We start from the raw sequence: 21,483 nt of genomic DNA, 5'->3' as shown, positions 1-21,483 counted from the left end.
AGCTTTATTGTTAAGTTGCTTAGTCTTATTAAATGACTGTAATAATGCTATAAGGTAGATTCTATTTTATCATAATAAATTATTCTTTTGAGTTTAAATTGATTTAGTTATATCCTGTGAACGAAGGATTTGTTAGAAAAATGTTATTTTAATTATCTAAAATTAAAATAATTCCTTCTCCTTATAAAAAGCAAAAGTAACTTATATTTATATTTGTTTTTAATTACTTCATAGACTAATCAGCTAACGAAAATATACTCAAAATACTTCCACTTCTCAATATTAAATATTATTGATTACATAAAACTTGATTTACTATTTTATTATACTAGATAATTGTATTTTATTAGTAAGAAACCAAGTCAATTTGAACTAATTAATTTAAAACATATTAAGAAGTTTGATTAAAGCTATTGTAATGTGAAACTAAAGCGTAAAGCTTCATTTGTTATTCATTAGTCTACATCTAAAGTATAGGAGCTTACATATCAAGTAGATATAATGCAGACATCTTTTAGTAATCATAAAATATTATATATTAATTCGTCCTTCCAATTACCTATTTCAAAAATTATTAATATTATAAATATAAAAATTAAAAAAATACTAATTTATGATCTAAAATATCTAAGACTTTTATTTCTACTATTTGTTCATTTAAGCTATCTTTTAAGGAGGAATACTAAAAATTGAAAGAATCCTGTTTGAACTGGGTACTATTTTATGAATTCTACTATTCTCTAATATACTCTGACTGTAAAAATCCATCTAAAGAACACTTTTAGGTGGTACTGTCAAAAGTACCTTAATATTGTGAGCAAAATTTATTTTTACAGATTCCATTTTCAAATAAAATGTATCCATCTTTACATTTATTGCATTAATTTTGAAAGTTATATTATTAGCAGTTAATATCAGGAAAGCTATTGCATTGTTAATCAAACTAGTTTTTAAGTTAATCCACTCCACAACTGCTTACACACTACCCCTAATTGTTCTATAAGAAAGTATTAATTATTTTAACTTTAAAAATAAAAAATGTTTACTAAACTGTATCCTGGCATACATTACATGCATATTTCCGCAGAAAAACATAAACTACAGTTTTTCATGCAATATAGACATTAATCTGCTTAGTTTTAAAAGTATTAACTAGGTATTAAACATACATCAGCTATATTTTGCAGCTTTACTTATTTTACTAAGTATATCAAAACCTAAATAAACAAAGCTAATTTATAACTCATAAGTTTTGTAGTATTTAATTAGAACCTAATCCTTAATTTCAAATTGAATAACTTTTGTTTTATATGAATGAAATTCACCAAACAATTTGCTTATTTTTTTTACTGATTTTTTACAAATTAAGAAATTTTTATATTAAAATAACATAATACATAATGATATATTTTCCTTTTATCAATATTTTTAATGCCATTTTGACATCGAATAACATGCATCTTTCAATATTAAAAATTTTCTTAATTTTACCAAATTTCTGAATGTTTTAAAATTACCTTGTCGAAAGTAAATGAGTTTAAATTATGATATTTTTAATTTACATTTTCCAACCTTATTTTGATGTATCTTTCATATTTTTTCTCAAGAAAATACAAAAATAGTGAAATTTCATATATTTATTCAATCCTTATTAGTTAATATTAATCCTAATTTTAATTAAAAAAGCAATAAATAATATATACTAATTACATATTCCTTCTGTCAAAATAATTAGTTTTAATAGATGCTATTGAATAAATAATAATGTATATTTATAAGTTAATTTAATAAATATTTTTTTATCTTTAAGTAATTCTATTAAGATTTTAATTGTATGAAATTAAAAATAATTCATTTAAATATCAATAAATAAATGGTATTTTTTATGTTTTATTTTTAGTCTAATAATTCACCTCTTAAATATATTTAACTTTTAAAAATTATAGAAAATAAAATAATTTATAAAAATTTCATTTAATATTTCATTTAATTTGTTGATTAGAAAAAAAATTGCTTTCTAAAGAATATTTTGCAATTTTTAAACAAAATTAAATAGAATACCCTAATAAATAAGATCAATAAAAATAAAAATTTTAATAAAGATAAAAATAATACAAGTTTGCATTTACTGATTTTTTTAAATTTGAATTTTAATATATATTTTGATTTATATAGCTTCATGGTATTTATTTAATGTTTAATGTTATGTTGAAAATATAGATATTAAAATAAAATTGAGTATAATTTTATTAACATGAAAAATACTTAATAAATGAAAATATTTGTCTAAAATCAATTGTATATACTTTTTTCCTTTTCCTAAAATTATAAAATAAAATATTAAAAATAAAATTATTATATAATAATTACATTAAATGTGAGGAGTTCAAATTATGTACCAAGATAATTGCTATAATTTTTTTAATTCTTTGAGATAGCTTGCTATTTGAAGGAAATTTCAAATTCATTATTTAAGAGATGCTTATTTTTGATTATAATTTTCCACAATTGGCTTATTCTTAACAATGAAGTTTATCTATTCTTGATATCAAATTTAATGATCTTAAATTTATATAACAAATTTAAAATAATCTTAAATATTCTACTTTTAGACCTTAATGATAATTCTAAAGCGGATTTATAATATTCAAAAATTATCTTTATCAAACTATAAAAATTAAAAATAAAAATGATAATTATTAAAATTAAGGTTTTATCAAAATTATCATCTTACATATATATTATCGTTTATAGTGCTAGACTAATTATAATAATTGAAAGCAGTAAAACTTCTAAATTTTATATTTGTTTTTATTTATAAGGATTCAAAGAGATTGTCATCATTATTTAGATAAAGCATACAACTAATATCAACAATCTTTAAATTCCGTTTTAAATATCTAAATTCAAAATAATCATAATAATTAATCTTAGAAGCATTTTGAGAATTTCCCAGTAATAAAATTAATTTTTATATCCTTATAATATAAAGTAATAAGACAAGATAAATTAAACATTCTCTTATTTTTTATTTTATATAGCAGATTTTATTTTCAAATAAAATATTAATGGTATTCCAATTGAGCAAATTATTGTTAGAGGATATATTATTATAAAAGAAAATACTAAATGTTAGTTTGTCCAGCACTTTTAAAGAAAATCGTTTAACATATAAGAATTGTTTCGAATTGATTTGCACAGGCAAAGAGAGATGAGCATTTTAACAAGAGAAGATTAGTAAAAAAAGTAAATAAATATTAAGTATATCTTTTTTTTATAAAATTTTTTCATATTTTTAGGTAGTGAATATCTAGATAATAGAATTAGTCCAGTCACTATTATTATTTAAGCAGATTACATTATCAATCGATTAAACCAAAGCTAAGAAATTTCCCAATTCTTATAAATACAATCTAAACTTGTATAAGTTATCTAAATTGGATCACCTCCTAATTTAAATAAATTACCAAATGTCTCAGAAATTTAGTTAATGACATTTATAGAAGATGAAAATATCTGGAAGTAATGAAAAAAGATCTTTAATATTATTCCTGTATCAGAACCTAAAAATTTAGTTTTGCTTAAAAATAACACCTCTAACTTTCTTAAATATTCAATTTTGATAATCAATATGTTAGTTTTGATCTATTAATACATACTTAGTGATATGTAAAATGAGTAAAATAAAATAGATAATCCCACAAAGACTTACACATCTACTATTTTACCACATTCATAGCAATATTTTCCATTTTAACCATAGCTAGTTCCCCAACGTATTCCTTTAGTATCACAAGAGTTGCATAGGGGACCAATATAACCTTTTATGCATCCATTAATCTAATTATAAACAGACTCATTACAGCCTAACATATAGCATGCGAAAACAATATCTGTTAAATTCGACTCTCTCCAGTAGTGCTAATTTAAAATAATTTGATTTGAGTAACATTTCTTTGAATATTCTAAAGAGCATTTCTAGCATTGAACTAGACCATTTTCAGATTTTTGATATGGGTCAACTAGAGAATAGCTCCCTTCAGCACATTAATCACAACTTAATTATGGATAAAATTAAATAATTTAATAAATATACAATAATAAAAATTATTTACGAAATATATCCTTGTTTATGATATAATATTTCTCCAATTTTGCATTTTCTAAAATTAAGTAATAAATCAAGAGTAAGGTACTCATCAAAAAATTGTGAGAATAAAACCAATTTAAAATCAGTTTCATAATAATTTCCTGCTGTTATATTGAGTTAAAATAAATTGATAGATTTTATATATTATAATTGTTATCCTAATATTATTGTTAGACTTTTCAAATTTGAAGGATTTAAAATGGCTATTTAATAATTTTCTATTTCTTATTTAATACTAGAAGAAAATTGACTAGTTAAATCTGCAATATTAAAGTTTAGTATTTAATCTTCTTCATCGAAATATTAAACATATATCGGTTATTTAGTATAGTTTCCACTTTAAAAATTTTTAATGATTATTTTGTTATAAACCTATTTAGTTTTTAAATCTACTTTTAATAGTTTTTTAGGATAAGAGCCTAAGTTATTCCCATAAAACTTACCTATTTATATAATTATTTCATTATAAAGTAAATAAATTTTCAATAATTATACCTTTATTTTAATAAATTTAGCTAGATTTATCAATATTTATTGTATTTATTTTGTTATAATAAATTCCACCACCCACATATGCAATATTATTTATGATATTTGAATTAACTACTTAGATGTAAGTTTTATCAGAATAGATAGCTCCACCTCTTTCCTTTTTTGATATGTTGTTTTAAAACAGACATTAATTAATATTAATATTAGAATTAGAAGTATAAATTGCTCCTCCTGAGTATTGTTATACCTAGTTTTGAACAAATGTGGTGTTATTTATAGAAGATTTTTGAATTTAATATAAATAAATTGCTCCTCCGTTGCTGAAGCATGTATTTTGAACAAATAATGAGTCATCTATTATCAAACTGTTACAATTCTAAATATTGAAATTACCATTATTATCATTATTATTAGTAGAAATTGATTTTATTGTTTATAGATTTTAGTTTTATCTAAAAGTGCAGTTACGAATACTAAAGCTATCTACAGACTTAGTTAAAAATATAGCAGGGTATTATTAAGAAGAAATATTTTAAAATTTTACTTATGATATTTCAATTACTGAAATTTAATTATTATATATTGTCGTTGATTAATCTATCAGATATATATTAATAAATTAAGATTGATTCATTTAGAAATAAGATTGCGAATTGAGGTTCATAATATGACTTTTAAATATAATATTTTTTAATGTTAGTTAAGAAATACTTAATTATTTATTTCTTAAGTTTAAAGCTGGTTCACTTAGATTAGATTAAGAATTAGAAATTTTAATTAAGTTTGCCTGCATTTAATTGCTATTTTAAATTGCATCTAATCCCACTTAAAACTCAATTAAATTTAGCATCCCAATATTATAGCAATAAGACATTTATAAATTTTAGACAACAAAATTGTTTATTCCACCAAGACTCAATAAATAATTATCAAATTAAGGAATAAAAGAAGATCCTAACTTAGGTATTTAAACAAAAGGCTCATTTATATTAAAAAAGCTTAAATTTGTTAACTCAAGCTAACTTACCAAAGACAAAAGAATAAAATTCGAGCTATTCATTTTACTAACTTACAAATTTTCTATGGTTGCGCTGATTCCATAAGTAACTTAAATTATAGGTATTTTTTATTTTATTTCATTAAATTTTGAATTTTTTATGCTAATAGAATAAAGAAATTGAAAATTTATCATCAAGCCAGTGAAGTTAACAAATCCTAAATTCAATGAGTTACTAAAAGAAATATTATCAAATTAAACTTATTTAACTTATAAAAAATTAAATAAGTAGGGATTTTTTTTACTGTTTACATTTTTGTTATCGTTTATCTGATTCCATTAGGCTTAAATCTAATCACTAAAAAAGTTTTCAGATTAATTTACAAAAATTAATCCTTGAGAAAAATTGTTATTAGTAATGAAGATATTTTACATTTAAATATTATTTGAATTATTCACCAAAATCATTGTTTGATTAAAATTACTTTAGTATATAGAAAGATTTCTTATCATAATTTACTAAATATTTTAGAATGAAAAAAAATAAGATTCAGACTAAAAAGTGACATTTTAAATTTCCAGGTTGTTAATTAAAATCTCTGTGATATTTGACATAATAAACTCAGTTGTAATGATTTAATTTATAATTTTTATTTCATTTATTATTAGCTTTTTATAAGAATTCAAAAATATAGATCCATTTTGTTAGCCAAACTATATAGTCATATTAGAGAATTAAAGTTATTCTAAATATTAATATTAATTAAAATTTAGAGAGTCAATGAAGTTAAAATTGAGAATCATATTTCCTATTTTTAAATTCTTAAATTAATCTGATATGAATTCAGTTGAAGAAATTTATAATTAATATTTTTGATTGTTATTTATTTCCTCTGCTGAATATATTTCTACAATATCAGAGCTTTAAAAAGAATTTATAACTGGAAACTAAGTACTATTTTAAATTAGCAAAAATTAAGTTTATAAGAAAAATAAAAATGTTTTACATCTTTGAAGGAGGCTGAAAGAATATTTGGTATCTTAGAGATTAGATAGTTTAGGATATTTATTATTATAGGACAATATGCTATGAAAAATAAATTGGATTTAACAAAATATTAAATATTAAATAAATAAAATACCTTATAATTATCAATGTAGCTTTATGTTGTAACCTACATTAAGTTTTAATTTAAATACTAAGCTATTTAGTATTTGAACCTCTTTGGTTAATAATTAATAGTAGCTTAAAATAAATTAAAATCAGAAATTCCATAGATTGTGAGTTGAATAATGTTATTGTTTTGACTGATTAAATAATTATAAATTTTGGGATTGATGATTTTACTAAGTGATTATATTTTATTCTTAAATTTATAGTTTATTTCATATAAATCTATTTAACTGTATGATAATTTTACTATAAAAATATTATAGTTTAAATAGGAGATATCATAAATAGTCAAATTAGAGCTAATTGAGTACTTGATACTTTAAATAAATGTTGCACTTATGTCATAAATAAAAGAGACAAAAGGACAAATGTAATAAAAATAATTGTTTTCTACTTTTATTTGAGTATTGTTTGAGCAAGGCAATAATAGCTATTTTATTTAAGTGCTTTCAGAAATTGAAATCATACTTTTAGTTTCTTTAATTTTCAAAATTAGAGCATTTAAATTATTTTATATTCCCATTATGAAAATACTATGAACATTTTTAAAGTATTGTTAATTAAATAGTTATTTAATTAAAAATTAGCCATTATACTAGAAATAGTATAAAACAAAAAAAACGTCCTTTTAATTAAATTAAAATATCTGGAGAGATGTTTTGTTTGTAGCAAGTTATTAAATTATAAGAAAATTCTTAACCTTCAGATCTATTACTTACCCCTATTATAACATTTTTTATTAGGTATTTTTAATTTAAAAAATAATTAATTTAATGCAAATTTGCATAAGAAATAATTAAATAGATTAATATATAATTGATTTTGGGTTTTTAAAAGTTAAATATAAAAAATTTTAGTGGTTTGGGTTTTATATTTTTTAATATTTTAAATTAAAATAATATTTTTTTTTAATTTTGAATTATCCAATATAATTAATATATATTATATAATTTTAATTTATTTATTGAAATTTATATTAAAATTTCACAAATGAATGAATGAATACCTTATCAAAAGGAAAAGCATTTTATTTCTGTGAAAATGTGTCGAATATAGACAATTATTATTAGCCTAGATTGATGACTTAAACACAAATAAATCTTTCATTTATAAAAATTAGTTTACTTATCTATTATTAATTTTTCTTTAGTATGACAAATTTTTAATCATTTTGGCTAAATAAATATATTTGCTAGATTGAATTACTATAAAGAATTAAACCATAATTATCTGAAATATAAATATTTTAAACATCAGAAAGAGTTTACTATGAAATTGTTTTTAAAGGAAAAAGCTAAATAATATAATAATCTTTCTTTCTTATACAGATAATAAGATTGGTTTAGTTAAGAATGGCAATCTAATAACTTTCTATGTCATTTAGATCTATATTTTACTTAAAAACTAAACTATCCTAAATCTATTAGGTTTAACTATTAAATAAAGAAAGGTAATTGATATCATTATTAAGGATTATTATATTTTGATTATTTTATCCAAAGAGTACTGATTAGTTATCATTGATCATTTTAATGTTTTGCTGATTATAGTATAAATAATTTATATCAATAAAATAGAAATATCCTGCTTAAATAAATATAAGTATTGATAAATGGTAATTATAAATAAATCTAATTTTAAAAATTTCAAGATTTGATGATTGAGGAGTGATCGAAAAACTGTTGAGCTAAAAATAGCCAACATACTATAATACATAAATTTGTAGTAGTGCTGCATCACAGATAATAATTATCCCTAATTCGCTATCTAAAAAGAATGTTTTTTTTGATAAATCAAAATTTAATGGAAATGATCTCATTTATTCGTTAAATAATTAGTATATTATTATTTAATTTGCTTATCTATAAATTTATATCTTAAAATAAAAAAAATTTATATTTTTTAAAATATAATTTTAATTTACCTAATTTATTTTATCGTCTCCAATAAATACATAATCATTCTAGATTTATATAGACTGAATTAAATTGAGGCTATCAATTTAAAGGACCTAAAGTTAGTTTTAAAGTTAGACATAAATTAACCTATTATAAAAATCAACATTAAAAGTTAGGTATTGATTGTTAATTTAGAATGAATTTATTTGAGTAAGTTGTTTTTTATTTATGTTAATTGTGTATTGAGTAATGTATTATTCTTAGAACAATATTAATTATTAGTTATTTGTAACAATATCAGAAATAGCAATACTTTCTTAAAATATAAACTAGCCATTAGTATCAAATACAGTAAATTTGTTCTATGAAATTGAGATAAAATAATAATAGTTATTTTCTTTCCATAACAAAGAAATTATGTATCCTTACAGTCTCTTCATTGTATCTTATTGAATGTTCAATTTTGAATCTATAAGAGTTTGCTAGTTTTAAAAGTTAATAACACTGATAAAAAATTTTTCATCGTTTCTTAAAATTTAATAAGATTTAGGTTTCATTAATTTAATCATTTTGCTGGTTAATAAATCTACGAATAATATACTACCAAAACTGCTTATATTAATTGCCATATAAATTTCTGTATTTTCTATAAAATTTGTTAACTGACCTTTTAAATTAGCTACTTTATCTTTAAAAAAACAATTTAATTGAATTTTACATATGAAAAAATTTACTTAAATATATTTTTTAAGAACCATCTCTCAGAGAGTATATTGATATTTAACTAGGACTTATATCTCCAATTATTTATTAAATATCGTTGGTTAATGAATATGGAGATTAATAATTAAAAAATAGATTTTAGTTTACTTTATTAATTGCTTATAAAACTAGTAATTAATTTGAAGGATATTACATGAATAAATAGCTATTTTAGAAATACATTATATTTCCTAAATTCTTATTTATATAAATGTAAGTATTATTATGGCCATCTAATATAACTGCATTATTTTTATCCTAAATTTAATTGAAATAATTTTAAAAAAGTATCTAAAAATTCAAAAATTATTATTGTAAATGTTAAATATATGAATAATAATATATAAATAATAAAGCTAATTACGTTTATAAATCTTATGAGCAGAAGATAATTTGAGTTTTAAATTTATTCAACTGTGAATATATTATCTTAAAATGATACTAATTAATAAGAAAAGAAAGGATATGACATATCCATATACTATAAATTTTATCCATTTATTTTTACTATAAAGTTAGATACAGCATAATCATAATTTAATTCATTTAATTATTATGAATAAAAGTTAACGTATTAATTAAGGTTGACTTTTATCATTGGATTTTAAATTCCTCCTTGATTTAATTAAAGCTCTACACAAATCACTAAAATATTTTTTATTAAACTAAATTTATTGATTGGATAATAAATATCAATATTTGTTATAGCATCATTTTTATTTAACTATAATATTGAAATATCTGCGCCTGAAAGTAATAAAGTATTAGAGTCAATTAATAATATATTTAAAACATAAAATGTTTATTCTAATAGAATTTAGCAGTCATATCTATAAACCACAAAAAAAAATGTTGATTAAGAAAATATTATTAAATTATTTTCCATTATTTAAATATCACAATTACAGAAGCTTTCATAATAAGAATTTACTGGAGTTTAAAGTAAGCAGATTTAATTTTATCCGGATGATATAGTATTAAGCTATACGCTTAAGCAATCCTATGTACTTATTTATTCTAAAACATAAATATTACCATTTTCAACTTATTATAAAAGAATGTTTTAAAATTATGTCACTTGTTTTTGAAAATTTATTAAGTTAACTAAAATTAACTATGATTATGCAAATAATATTAAAATGGATTATTAGATCATGCTAAAAGAGATATTTGCTTCAATTTAATCTCTAAAGAGTATTTATTAATCCTAATAAGAACCAACAATCAAATATTCTGTGTCATAAATGATAATTAATTTGGATATTTTACTTCCATCATCGCTGAAAATTAAAGTTTTTTATATTTTCTTAGGAATTTTTATTGAACAATTACTTTAAGCAAAGCTTTGTAAAATCTGTCCATTTTTTTGTTATTAGAAATATTAAATAGAATAAATGCTATTAAAGACGCTCACTAAAATAGAATTTTGGTAATAGATTATTGTGTTTATTTATGATATAAAAGGAATACTATAGTATTAAATAAGGAGTTGAGATCCATCTTAAGAATTTAGATAGACATAAATGTTTTCTGCAAATGCTACTATTATACACTCATCTTAAATAAAAAATTGTATACAGTCTTTGATATTGACTGTTGATACTAATTTAGACAGATTCCAGATTTAAATTTCTATTTTTGAATAAAATTTTTCAATATTTTAACATAATTAATTTAAAAAAATAATTTTAAGTTTTAATTTTTTAATTAAAATACTTTACCAGCACTAGAAATCAAATATATTAAATTTTTCTAATTAGTTATTTGAATCATTTACCCGTTGTATTCTATTTTTTGTATTTACTAATAAAAATTAAGAATTATTTAACAAAAAAAAAAAATAAAACCTATCCTAAGTTGTAGTGAATCTAATTTGAAGAATCAGCTTATTTTTAAATTTAGTAAATTACTAAGCTTTACTGTTAAGTTGCTTAGTCTTATTAAATGACTGTAATAATGCTATAAGGTAGATTCTATTTTATCATAATAAATTATTCTTTTGAGTTTAAATTGATTTAGTTATATCCTGTGAACGAAGGATTTGTTAGAAAAATGTTATTTTTATTATCTAAAATTAAAATAATTCCTTCTACTTATAAAAAGCAAAAGTAACTTATATTTATATTTGTTTTTAATTACTTCATAGACTAATCAGCTAACGAAAATATACTCAAAATACTTCCACTTCTCAATATTAAATATTATTGATTACATAAAACTTGATTTACTATTTTATTATACTAGATAATTGTATTTTATTAGTAAGAAACCAAGTCAATTTGAACTAATTAATTTAAAACATATTAAGAAGTTTGATTAAAGCTATTGTAATGTGAAACTAAAGTGTAAAGCTTCATTTGCTATTCATTAATCTGCATCTAAAGTATAGGAGCTTACATATCAAATAGATATAATGCAGACATCTTTTAGTATTCATAAAATATTATATATTAATTCGTCCTTCCAATTACCTATTTCAAAAATTATTAATATTATAAATATAAAAATTAAAAAAATACTAGTTTATGATCTAAAATATTTAAGACTTTTATTTCTACTATTTGTTCATTTAAGCTATCTTTTAAGGAGGAATACTAAAAATTGAAAGAATCCTGCTTGAACTGTGCGCTATTTTATGAATTCTACTATTCTCTAATATACTCTGATAGTAAAAATCCATCTAAAGAACATTTTTAGGTGATACTGTCAAAAATACCCTAATATTGTGAGCAAAATTTATTTTTGCACATTCCATTTTGATTTAAGATAAATCCATCATTGCATTTATTGCATTAATTTTGATAGCTATATTATTAGCAGTTAATATCAGGAAAGCTATCGCAAAGTTAATTTAACTAGTTTTTAAGTTAATCCACTCCACAACTACTTACGCACTATCCCTAATTGTTCTATAAAAAAGAATGAATTTTTTAACTTAAAAAAAAATGTTTACTAAACTGTACCCTGAAGTACATTACATGCATATTTCGGCAGTATAACATAAAATACAGTTTTTCATGCAATATAAACATTAATCTGCTTAATTTTAAAAGTATTAACCAGGCATTGAACATACATCAGCTATATTTTGCAACTTTACTTATTGTACTAAGTATATCAAAACCTAAATTAGCAATGCTAATTTATTACTCATAAGTTTTTAGTATTTTAATAAAATCTTATCCTTAATTTCAAATTTAATAACTTTTCTTTTATATGAATGAATTTCACTAAAAAATTTGCTTATTTTTTTACTGATTTATTATAAATTAAGAAATTTTTGTATTAAATTAACATTTGATAAATTTTCCTTTTATCAATAATTTTTTATACCATTTTTGCATCAAATAACATAAAAATTTCTATATTAAATTTAATTTTAGCAAATTTCTGTATTTCAAAAATACACTGTTAAAAGTAAGTGAGTGTATTTTATGATATTTTAGCATATTTTTCTAACCTTATTTTGAAGTATTTTTCATATTTTTTCTCATGTGAATAGAAAAATAGTGAACTTCATATATTTAATCAATCCTTATTAGCTCATATTAATCCAATTTTTAATTAAAAATGTAATAAATAACATATACAAATTACATAGTTCTTCTATATATAATTAGTCATAATATATTCTATTTAATAAATAATAAAGTATATTTACAAGTATAGCCAAAAGCCATTCAAAAATTTAGTGATTTTAGATCACTATTTTGTTGAATGGCTAATGTAAAAATAAATAATTTTATAATTAATTGAATTTAATTAATAATATTTATAATTTTAATTTATTTCAATCTTTATGATTTTTCATTTTTATATTAAATTTTTAATTTTACCCATTTTAAAAAATTTTTCTTCAATAAACTTATTTTTTTAAATTTTAGTTCTAAATTATATTTTTGTTTTATTTTATTTCTTGGTATTAAATTAATGTTTATTATTATTTTGCATTTATAAATATTAAAATAAATTTGAATTTAATTTTATTAACATGAAACATACAAAATAAAAGTTTTAATAATTAATATATTTGTCTAAAGTCAATTGTTTATAATTTTTTCCTTTTCCTAAAATTAAAAAATAAGATATTATAAATAAAATTATTTAAAAAAATTACATTAAATGAGAGGATTCCTTATTGTATAGCAGAATAATTGCTATAACTTTTTTAATTCTTTAATATAGTTTGTTATTTCAAGCTAACTTAATATTCATAATTTAAGAAATGTTTATTTTTATTTACAATTTTCCACAATTGGCTTATTCTTGTTAATGAAGTTTATCTTTTCTTAATATCAAACTTAATAATTTTACATTTATTTAAAAAATTTAAGATTATTTTAAATTTTTTACTTTTAGACCTTAAAGCTAATTCTAAAGCAGATTTATAATATTCAAAAATTATCTTTATCAAATTATAAAGATTAAAAATAAATATGATAATTATTAAAATTAAAGTTTTCTCGAAATTATCATCTAACATATATATTATCGTTTACAGAGCTAGACTAATTATTAAAACTGAAAGCAGCAAAATTTCTAAATTTTGCAATTATTTTTACTTATAAGGATTCATACAGATTGTCACTATTATTTAGACAAAGCATACAACTAATATCATCTATCTTTAAATTGCATTTTAAATATCTAAATTCAATATAATCATAATAATTAATCTTAGTAACATCTTGAGAATTTCCCAATAATAAAATTAATTTTTATATCCTTATAATATAAAGTAATAAGACAAGATAAATTAAATATTTTCTTATTTTTTATTTTCTATAGCAGATTTTATTTTCAAATAAAAAATAAATGGTATTCCAATTGAGCAAATAATGGTTAACGGATATATTAATCCGAAAGAAAATAATAAATGTTAGCTTGTCCAGCACTTTTAAAGAAAATCATTTAACATATAAGAGTTATTTCCAATTGATTTGCATATGCAAAGAGACATGAGCATTTTAACAAGAGACGAGTAATAAAAAAAGTAAATAAATATTAAGTATATCTTTTTTTTATAAAATTATATTATATTTTTAGGTAGTATATATCTAGATAATAGAACAAGTCCAGTCACTATTATTATTTAAACAAATTACATTATTAATCGACTAAACCAAAGCTAAGAAATAACCCAATCCTTATAAATACAATCTAAACTTGTATAAGTTACCTAAGCTGGATCACCTCCTAATTTAAATAAATTACCAAATATCTCAGGAATTTAGTTAATTACATTTATAGAAGATGAAAATATCTGGAAGTAATGAAAAAAGATCTTTAATATTATTCCTTTATCAGAACCTAAAAATTTAGTTTTGCTTAAAAATAACACCTCTAACTTTCTTAAATATTCAATTTTGATAATCAATATGTTAGTTTTGATCTATGAATACACACTTAATGGTATGTATAATGAGTAAAATAAAATAGATAGTGCCACGAAGATGTACAAATTTACTATTTTACCACACTCATAGCAATATTTACCATTTTAAGCATAACTATTTCCCCAATATATTCCCTTATAATCACAAGAATTGCATAAGGGGCCAATATAACCTTTTATGCATCCATTTATTGAATTGTAAGCAGATTCATTACATCCTAGCATATAGCACGGAAAAATATTATCTGTTAAATTTGATTCTCTCCAGAAATGTTAATTTAAAATTATTTGATTAGAGTAACATTTCTTTGCATATTATAAAGGGCATTTCTGGCATTGAACTAGACTATTTTCAGATTTTTAATATGGGTTAACAAACGAATAACTCCCTTCGGGACACTGATCGCAACTTAATTATGGATAAAATTAAATAATTTAATAAATAATTAATAAAAAAAATTATTTACGAAATATATCCCTGCTTATGATATAATATTTCTCCTATTTTGCATTTTCTAAAATTAAGCAGTAAATCTATAGCAAGTTACTCACCAAAAAATTGTGAGAATAGAACCAATTTAAAATCTGTTTCATAGTAATTTCCTGCTGTCATATTTAGTTAAAATAAATTGATAGATTTTATATATTATAATTATTATCCTAATATTATTGTTAGATTTTTCACATTTGAAGGATTTAAAATTGCTATTTAATAATTTTCTATTTCTTATTTAATGCTAGAAGAAAATTAGCTAGTTAAATCTGCAATATTAAAGTTTAGTATTTAATTTTCTTCATCAAAATACTAAACATATATAGGTTATTTAGTATAGTTTCCACTTTAAAAATTTTTAATGATTATCTTTTTATAAACCTATTTAGTTTTTAAATCTACTTTTAATAGTTTTTTAGGATAAGAGCCTAAGTTATTTCCATAAAACTTACCTATTTATAATATAATTTCAATATAAAGTAAATAAATAAATTATTAATATTAATACCTTTATTTTAATAAATTTAGCTAGATTTATCAATATTTATTGTATTTATTTTGTTATAATAAATTCCACCACCCACATATGCAATATTATTTATGATATTTGAATTAACTAGTTAGATATAAGTCTTATCAGAATAGATAGCTCCACCTCTTTCCTTTTTTGATATGTTGTCTTAAAAGAGACATTAATTAATATTAATATTAGAATTAGAAGCATAAATTGCTCCTCCCGAATATTATTATGCTTAGTTTAAAATAAACTTGGTGTTATTTATGAGAGAATTTTGAATTTGAAATAAGTAAATTCCTCCTCCATTACTGAAGCATGTGTTTTGTACAAATAATGAATCATCTATTATCAAATTATTACAATTCTAAATATTAAAATTACTGTTATTATCATTATTAGATGAAACTGATATATTTGTTTGTAGATTTTAGTTTTACCTAAAAGTACAGTTATGAATACTAAAATTATCTACAGACTTACTTAAAATTACAGCAGGATATTATTATGAAGAGATATTTTAAAATTTCACATATGATATTTCAATTATTGAAATTTAATTATTATATATTGTTGTTGACTATTCTTTCAGTTAGATATTAATAAATTAAGATTGATTCATTTAGAAATAAGATTGCTAATTGAGGTTCATAATATGACTTTTAAATATAACATTTTTTACTGTTAGTTAAGAGATAATTAATTATTTATTTCTTAAGTTTATAGCTGGTTCACTTAGATTAGATTAAGAATCAGAAATTTTAATTAAGTTTGCCTGCATTTAATTACTATTTTAAACTGCATCTAATCCCACTTAAAATTCAATTACATTTAGCATCCCAATATTATAGCAATAAGACATTTACAAATTTTAGACCATAAGACTATTTATTCCACCAAGACTCAATAAATAATTATGGAATTAAGGAAGAAAAGAAGATTCTAACTTAGGTATTTAAAAAAAAGGCTCATTTATATTAAAAAAGCTTAAATTTGTTAACTCAAGCTAACTTACCAAAGACAAAAGAATAAAATTCGAGCTATTCATTTTACTAACTTACAAATTTTCTATGGTTGCGCTGATTCCATAAGTAACTTAAATAATAGGTATTTTTTATTTAATTTCATTAAATTTTGAATTTTTTATGCTAATAGAATAAAGAAATTGAAAATTTATCATCAAGCCAGTGAAGTTAACAAATCCTAAATTCAATGAGTTACTAAAAGAAATATTATCAAATTAAACTTATTTAACTTATAAAAAATTGAACAAGTAGGGATTTATTTTATTGTTTAAATTTTTTTAATTTATCTGATTCCATTAAGCTTAAATCTAATCACTAAAAAAATTTTCAGATTAATTTACAAAAATTAATCCTTGAGAAAAATTGGTGTTAGCAATGAAGATATTTTACATTTAAATATTATTTGAATTATTCACCAAAATCATTGTCTGATTAAAGTTGCTCTAGTATATAGAAAGATTTCTTATCATAATTTACTAGATTTCTTAGAATGAAAAAAAGTAAGACTAAGACTAAAAAGTGACATTTTAAATTTCCAGGTTGTTAATTAAAATATCAGTGATATTTTAAAAGATGAACTAAGTTGTAATTACTTAATTAATGATTTTTATTTCATTTATTATTAGCTTTTTATAAGAATTCAAAAATATAGATCCATTTTGTTAGCCAAACTGTATTGTCATATTAGAGAATTAAAGTTATTCTAAATATTAATACTAATTAAAATTTAGAGAGTCAATCAAGTTAATATTGAGAATCATATTTCCTAATTTTAATTTCTTAAATTAATCTGATATGAATTCAGTTGAAGAAATTTGTAATTAATATTTTTAGTTGCTATTTATGCCATCTGCTGAATATATTTCTACAATATCTGAGCTTTAATAAGAATTGATCACTGGAAATTAATTACTATTTTAAATTAGCAAAAATAAATAAATAAATAAGAAAAATAAAATTTTTACATATTAGAAGGAGGCTGAAAGTATATTTGGTATCTTAGAGATTAGATAGTTTAGGATATTTATTATTATAGTACAATGTGCTTTTAAAAATAAATTTTATTTAACAAAAAATTAAATATTAAATAAATAAAGTACCTTATAGTTATCTATGTAGCTTTATGTTGTAACCTAGACTAAATTTTAATTTAAATACTAAGCTATTTAGTATTTGAACCTTTTTGATTAATAATTTATGGTAGCTTAAAATAAATTAAAATCAGAAACTCCATAGATTGTGAGTTAAATAGTGTCATTTTTTTGATTAAATTAATAATTATAAACTTTAGGATTGATGATTTTAGTAAGTGATTATATTTTATTCTTAAATTTATAGTTTATTTCATATAAATCTATTTAACTTTATGACAAATTTATAATAAAAATATTATAGTTTAAGTAGGATATATCTTAAATAGTCAAATTAGAGCTAAATGTATACTTAATACTTTAGATAAATGTTGCGCTTATGTCATAAATAAATGAAGCATAAGGACAAATGTAATAAAAATAATCTTTTTCTGCTTTTATTTTAGTATTATTTGAGCATGGCAAGGCTAGCTATTTTATTTAAATGGTTTCAGAAAGTAAAATAAAACTTTTACTTTCTTTAATTTTCAAAATTAGTGTATTTAAATTATTTTACATACCCATTATGTAAATGCTATGAACATTTTTAATCAATTGTTAATTAAATAGTTATTTAATTTAAAATTATCCATTATACTAGTAATAGTAAAAAATGAATGTAATATCCTTTTAATTAAATTAAAATATCTGGAGAGATGTTTTATCTTTAGATACTTATTAAACTATAAGAAAATTCTTAATCTTCAGATCTATTGCTTACCCCTAATATTTACATATTATAAAATTATTTATGTTTCTTTAATTTAAAAAATAAATAATTTAATGCAAATTAGCCAGAAGAAGAATCAATTCAAATTAAATAAAATAGGTTTTATATTTTAAATATATATTTTAAATTAAAAAAATATGTTTATTTGTTAATTCTGTAATAAAATTAATATATGCTATATAAGTTTAATTTATTTTAAATAATTTATATTAAAATTTAACAAATTAATGATACCTTATTAAATGGAAAAGGAATTTATTTCTGGGACAATGTGTCGAATATAGACAATTATTATTAGCCTAAATTTATGACTTAAACACATATAAATCTTTCGTTTATAAAGATAATTTTACCTATATATTATTAATTTTATTTTAGTATGACAAATTATTAATCTTTTTGGCTAAATAAATATATTTGCTAGATTGAATTACTATAAAGAATTAAACCATAATTATCTGAAATATAAATATTTTAAACATCAGAAAGAGTTTGTTATTAAATTGTTTTTAAAGGAAAAATCTAAATAATATAATAATCTTTCTTTCTTATACAGATAATAAGGTTGATTTAGCGAAGAATGGCAATCTAATAATTTTCTATGTCATTTAAATCTATATTTTACTTAAAAACTATACTATCTTAAATCTATTAGGTTACACTATCATAAATAGAAAGGTAATTGATATCATTATTAAGCATTATTATATTTTGATTGTTTTCTCCAAAGAGAGCTGATTAGTTATCATAGACCATTTTAATGCTTTGCTGATTGTAGTATAAATAGTTAATATCAATAAAATAGAATTATCCTGCTTAACTAAATATAAGTATTGATAAATGGTAATTATAAATAAATCTAATTTTAAAAATATCAAGATTTGATGATTAAGGAGTGAATGAAAAACTGCTTAGCTAAAAATAGCCAATATACTATAATACATAAATTTGTAGTATTGTTGTATCACAGATAACAATTATCCCTAATTCGCTATCTATAAAGAATATTTTTTTTGTTAAATCAAAGTTTAATGGAAAATATCTCAGTTATTCTTTAAACAATTAGAATACTATTATTTAATTTGCTTATCTATAAATTTATATCTTTAAATTAAAAAAAAAATAAATATTTTTTAATTACAATTTAAAATTTACCTAATTTATTTTATCGTCTCCAATATATACATAATCATTCTAGATTTATATAGACTGAACTAAATTAAGGGTATCAATCTAAATGACCTAAAGTTAGCTTAAAAATTATATATAAATTAACCTATTATAAAAATCAATATTAAAAGTTAGGTATTGATTGTTGATTTAGAATGAGTTTATTTTAATAATTTTTTTCCTATTTATGTTAATTGAGTATTGAGCAATTTATTATTGTTAGAAAAATATTAATTATTAGTTATTTGCAACAATGTCAGTAATAACAACATCTTCTTAAAATATAATTGAGCCATTAGTATTAAATACAGTAAACTTGTTCTATGAGATTGAGATAAAATAATAATAGTTATTTTCTTTCCATAATAAAGAAATTATGTATCCCTAAAGTCTCATCATTGCATCTTAAAGAATATTCAATTTTGAATCTATAAGAGTCTATTAGTTTTAAAAGTTAATTACACTTATAAAAAGCATATCATCGTTTCTTAAAATTTAATAGGACATAGGTATCTATACTTAAATCATTTTACAGGTTAATAAATCTACGAATAATATACTACCAAAACTGCTTATATTAATTGTCATGTAAATTTCTGTATTTTCTATATAATTTGTTAACTGACCGCTTAAATTATCTACACTATCTTTGAAAAAATTGTTATTGAATATTACATAATTAAAAATTTACTTATGTATACTTTTTAAGACCCATCTCTAAGAGAGTATATTTATATTTATTTAGAGCTTATATCTCCAATTATTTATTAAATATCATTAGTAAATGCGTATGGAGATTTGAATTTAAAAAGTAGGTTTTAATTTACTTTATAAATTCCTTATATAACTAGTAATTAATTTGAAGGATATTGCATGAATAAATAACTATTTAAGAAATACATTATATTTCCTAAATTCTTGTTTATATAAATGTAAGTATTATTATGGCCATCTAATATAACTGCATTATTTTTATCCTAAATTAAATTTAAATTATTTTAAGAAAAAGATGAAAAAATTTTTAATTTTTAATGAATGTAAATGTTAAATCTATTAATAATATATTAATAATAAAATTAATTACATTTATAAATCTTATGAGCAGAAGATAATTTGAGTTTTATACTTCTTCAACTGTGCTTATATTATCTTAAAACGATACTGATTAATAAGAGAAGAAAGGATATGACATATCCATATACTATAAATTTTATCCTTTTATTTTTACTATAAAGTTGGATACAGCATAATCGTAAAAAAATTCATTTAATTATTATGAATAATAGTTAACATATTCATTAAGGTTTATTTTTACCATTGGGTTTTAAGTTCCTCCAGCAAGCAACCAAAACTCTATACAAATCACTAAAATATTTTTTATTAAAGTATATTTCTTGATTTAATTATAAACATTAATACTAATTAGAGCATTATTTTTATTTAACTGTAATATTGAAATACCTTAGTTTTAAATTACCAAAGTATTAGAGTCAATTAATAATATATTTAAAATATAATTATTTTATTCTAAGAGAATTTAGCAATCATATCTA

General features: G+C 20.0%; 5 protein-coding genes across 5 annotated transcripts in view; 1 reads left to right on the top strand and 4 right to left on the bottom strand. All coding sequences in view use genetic code 6, as the record gives it.

The window, feature by feature from the left end:
• The window catches only part of TTHERM_00985250 (hypothetical protein), a gene marked incomplete at both ends in the record, with an annotated part of 2,854 nt that extends 1,790 nt beyond the window's left edge, over nucleotides 1-1,064 (bottom strand). The window contains 4 exons of the mRNA XM_001012076.3: nucleotides 1-61; nucleotides 317-559; nucleotides 608-997; nucleotides 1,047-1,064. The exon at nucleotides 1-61 is cut by the window's left edge and continues 321 nt beyond it. Of these exons, the coding sequence (XP_001012076.3) occupies nucleotides 1-61; nucleotides 317-559; nucleotides 608-997; nucleotides 1,047-1,064 (712 nt within the window). The remainder of the gene's footprint in view (nucleotides 62-316; nucleotides 560-607; nucleotides 998-1,046) is intronic.
• A 1,228-nt stretch (nucleotides 1,065-2,292) lies between these two features.
• Nucleotides 2,293-5,306, bottom strand: TTHERM_00985230 (transmembrane protein, putative; the record flags this gene model as incomplete). The annotated part of the gene is made up of 6 exons (XM_001012074.2): nucleotides 2,293-2,319; nucleotides 2,371-2,562; nucleotides 2,735-2,792; nucleotides 3,713-4,057; nucleotides 4,116-4,593; nucleotides 4,646-5,306. 6 exons carry the CDS (start codon nucleotides 5,304-5,306, stop codon nucleotides 2,293-2,295), a joined length of 1,761 nt encoding a protein of 586 aa, XP_001012074.2.
• A 6,422-nt stretch (nucleotides 5,307-11,728) lies between these two features.
• TTHERM_000985229 (hypothetical protein) lies at nucleotides 11,729-12,453 on the bottom strand. The gene is made up of 3 exons (XM_012796570.1): nucleotides 12,427-12,453; nucleotides 11,993-12,373; nucleotides 11,729-11,944 (listed from the first exon to the last, which is right to left on the bottom strand). The coding sequence occupies exons 2-3, from the start codon at nucleotides 12,250-12,252 to the stop codon at nucleotides 11,827-11,829; spliced, it is 378 nt and encodes a 125-aa protein (XP_012652024.1). The 5' UTR covers nucleotides 12,253-12,373; nucleotides 12,427-12,453; the 3' UTR covers nucleotides 11,729-11,826.
• Nucleotides 12,454-13,513: 1,060 nt separating this feature from the next.
• TTHERM_000985228 (hypothetical protein) lies at nucleotides 13,514-14,080 on the bottom strand (the record flags this gene model as incomplete). Its single annotated transcript, XM_012796569.1, has 5 exons — nucleotides 13,514-13,540; nucleotides 13,591-13,636; nucleotides 13,717-13,756; nucleotides 13,827-13,878; nucleotides 13,973-14,080. The coding sequence occupies 5 exons, from the start codon at nucleotides 14,078-14,080 to the stop codon at nucleotides 13,514-13,516; spliced, it is 273 nt and encodes a 90-aa protein (XP_012652023.1).
• Nucleotides 14,081-14,311: 231 nt separating this feature from the next.
• TTHERM_000985227 (hypothetical protein) lies at nucleotides 14,312-14,749 on the top strand (the record flags this gene model as incomplete). Its single annotated transcript, XM_012796568.1, has 2 exons — nucleotides 14,312-14,466; nucleotides 14,524-14,749. 2 exons carry the CDS (start codon nucleotides 14,312-14,314, stop codon nucleotides 14,747-14,749), a joined length of 381 nt encoding a protein of 126 aa, XP_012652022.1.
• Between the last annotated feature and the right edge of the window lie 6,734 nt (nucleotides 14,750-21,483).

This window comes from Tetrahymena thermophila (genome assembly GCF_000189635.1).
Source record: "Tetrahymena thermophila SB210 genomic scaffold scf_8254717, whole genome shotgun sequence".
Lineage (NCBI taxonomy): Eukaryota > Ciliophora > Oligohymenophorea > Hymenostomatida > Tetrahymenidae > Tetrahymena > Tetrahymena thermophila.
Note: the sequence above shows the minus strand (reverse complement) of the source record. Positions and strands in the feature narration are given on the sequence as shown.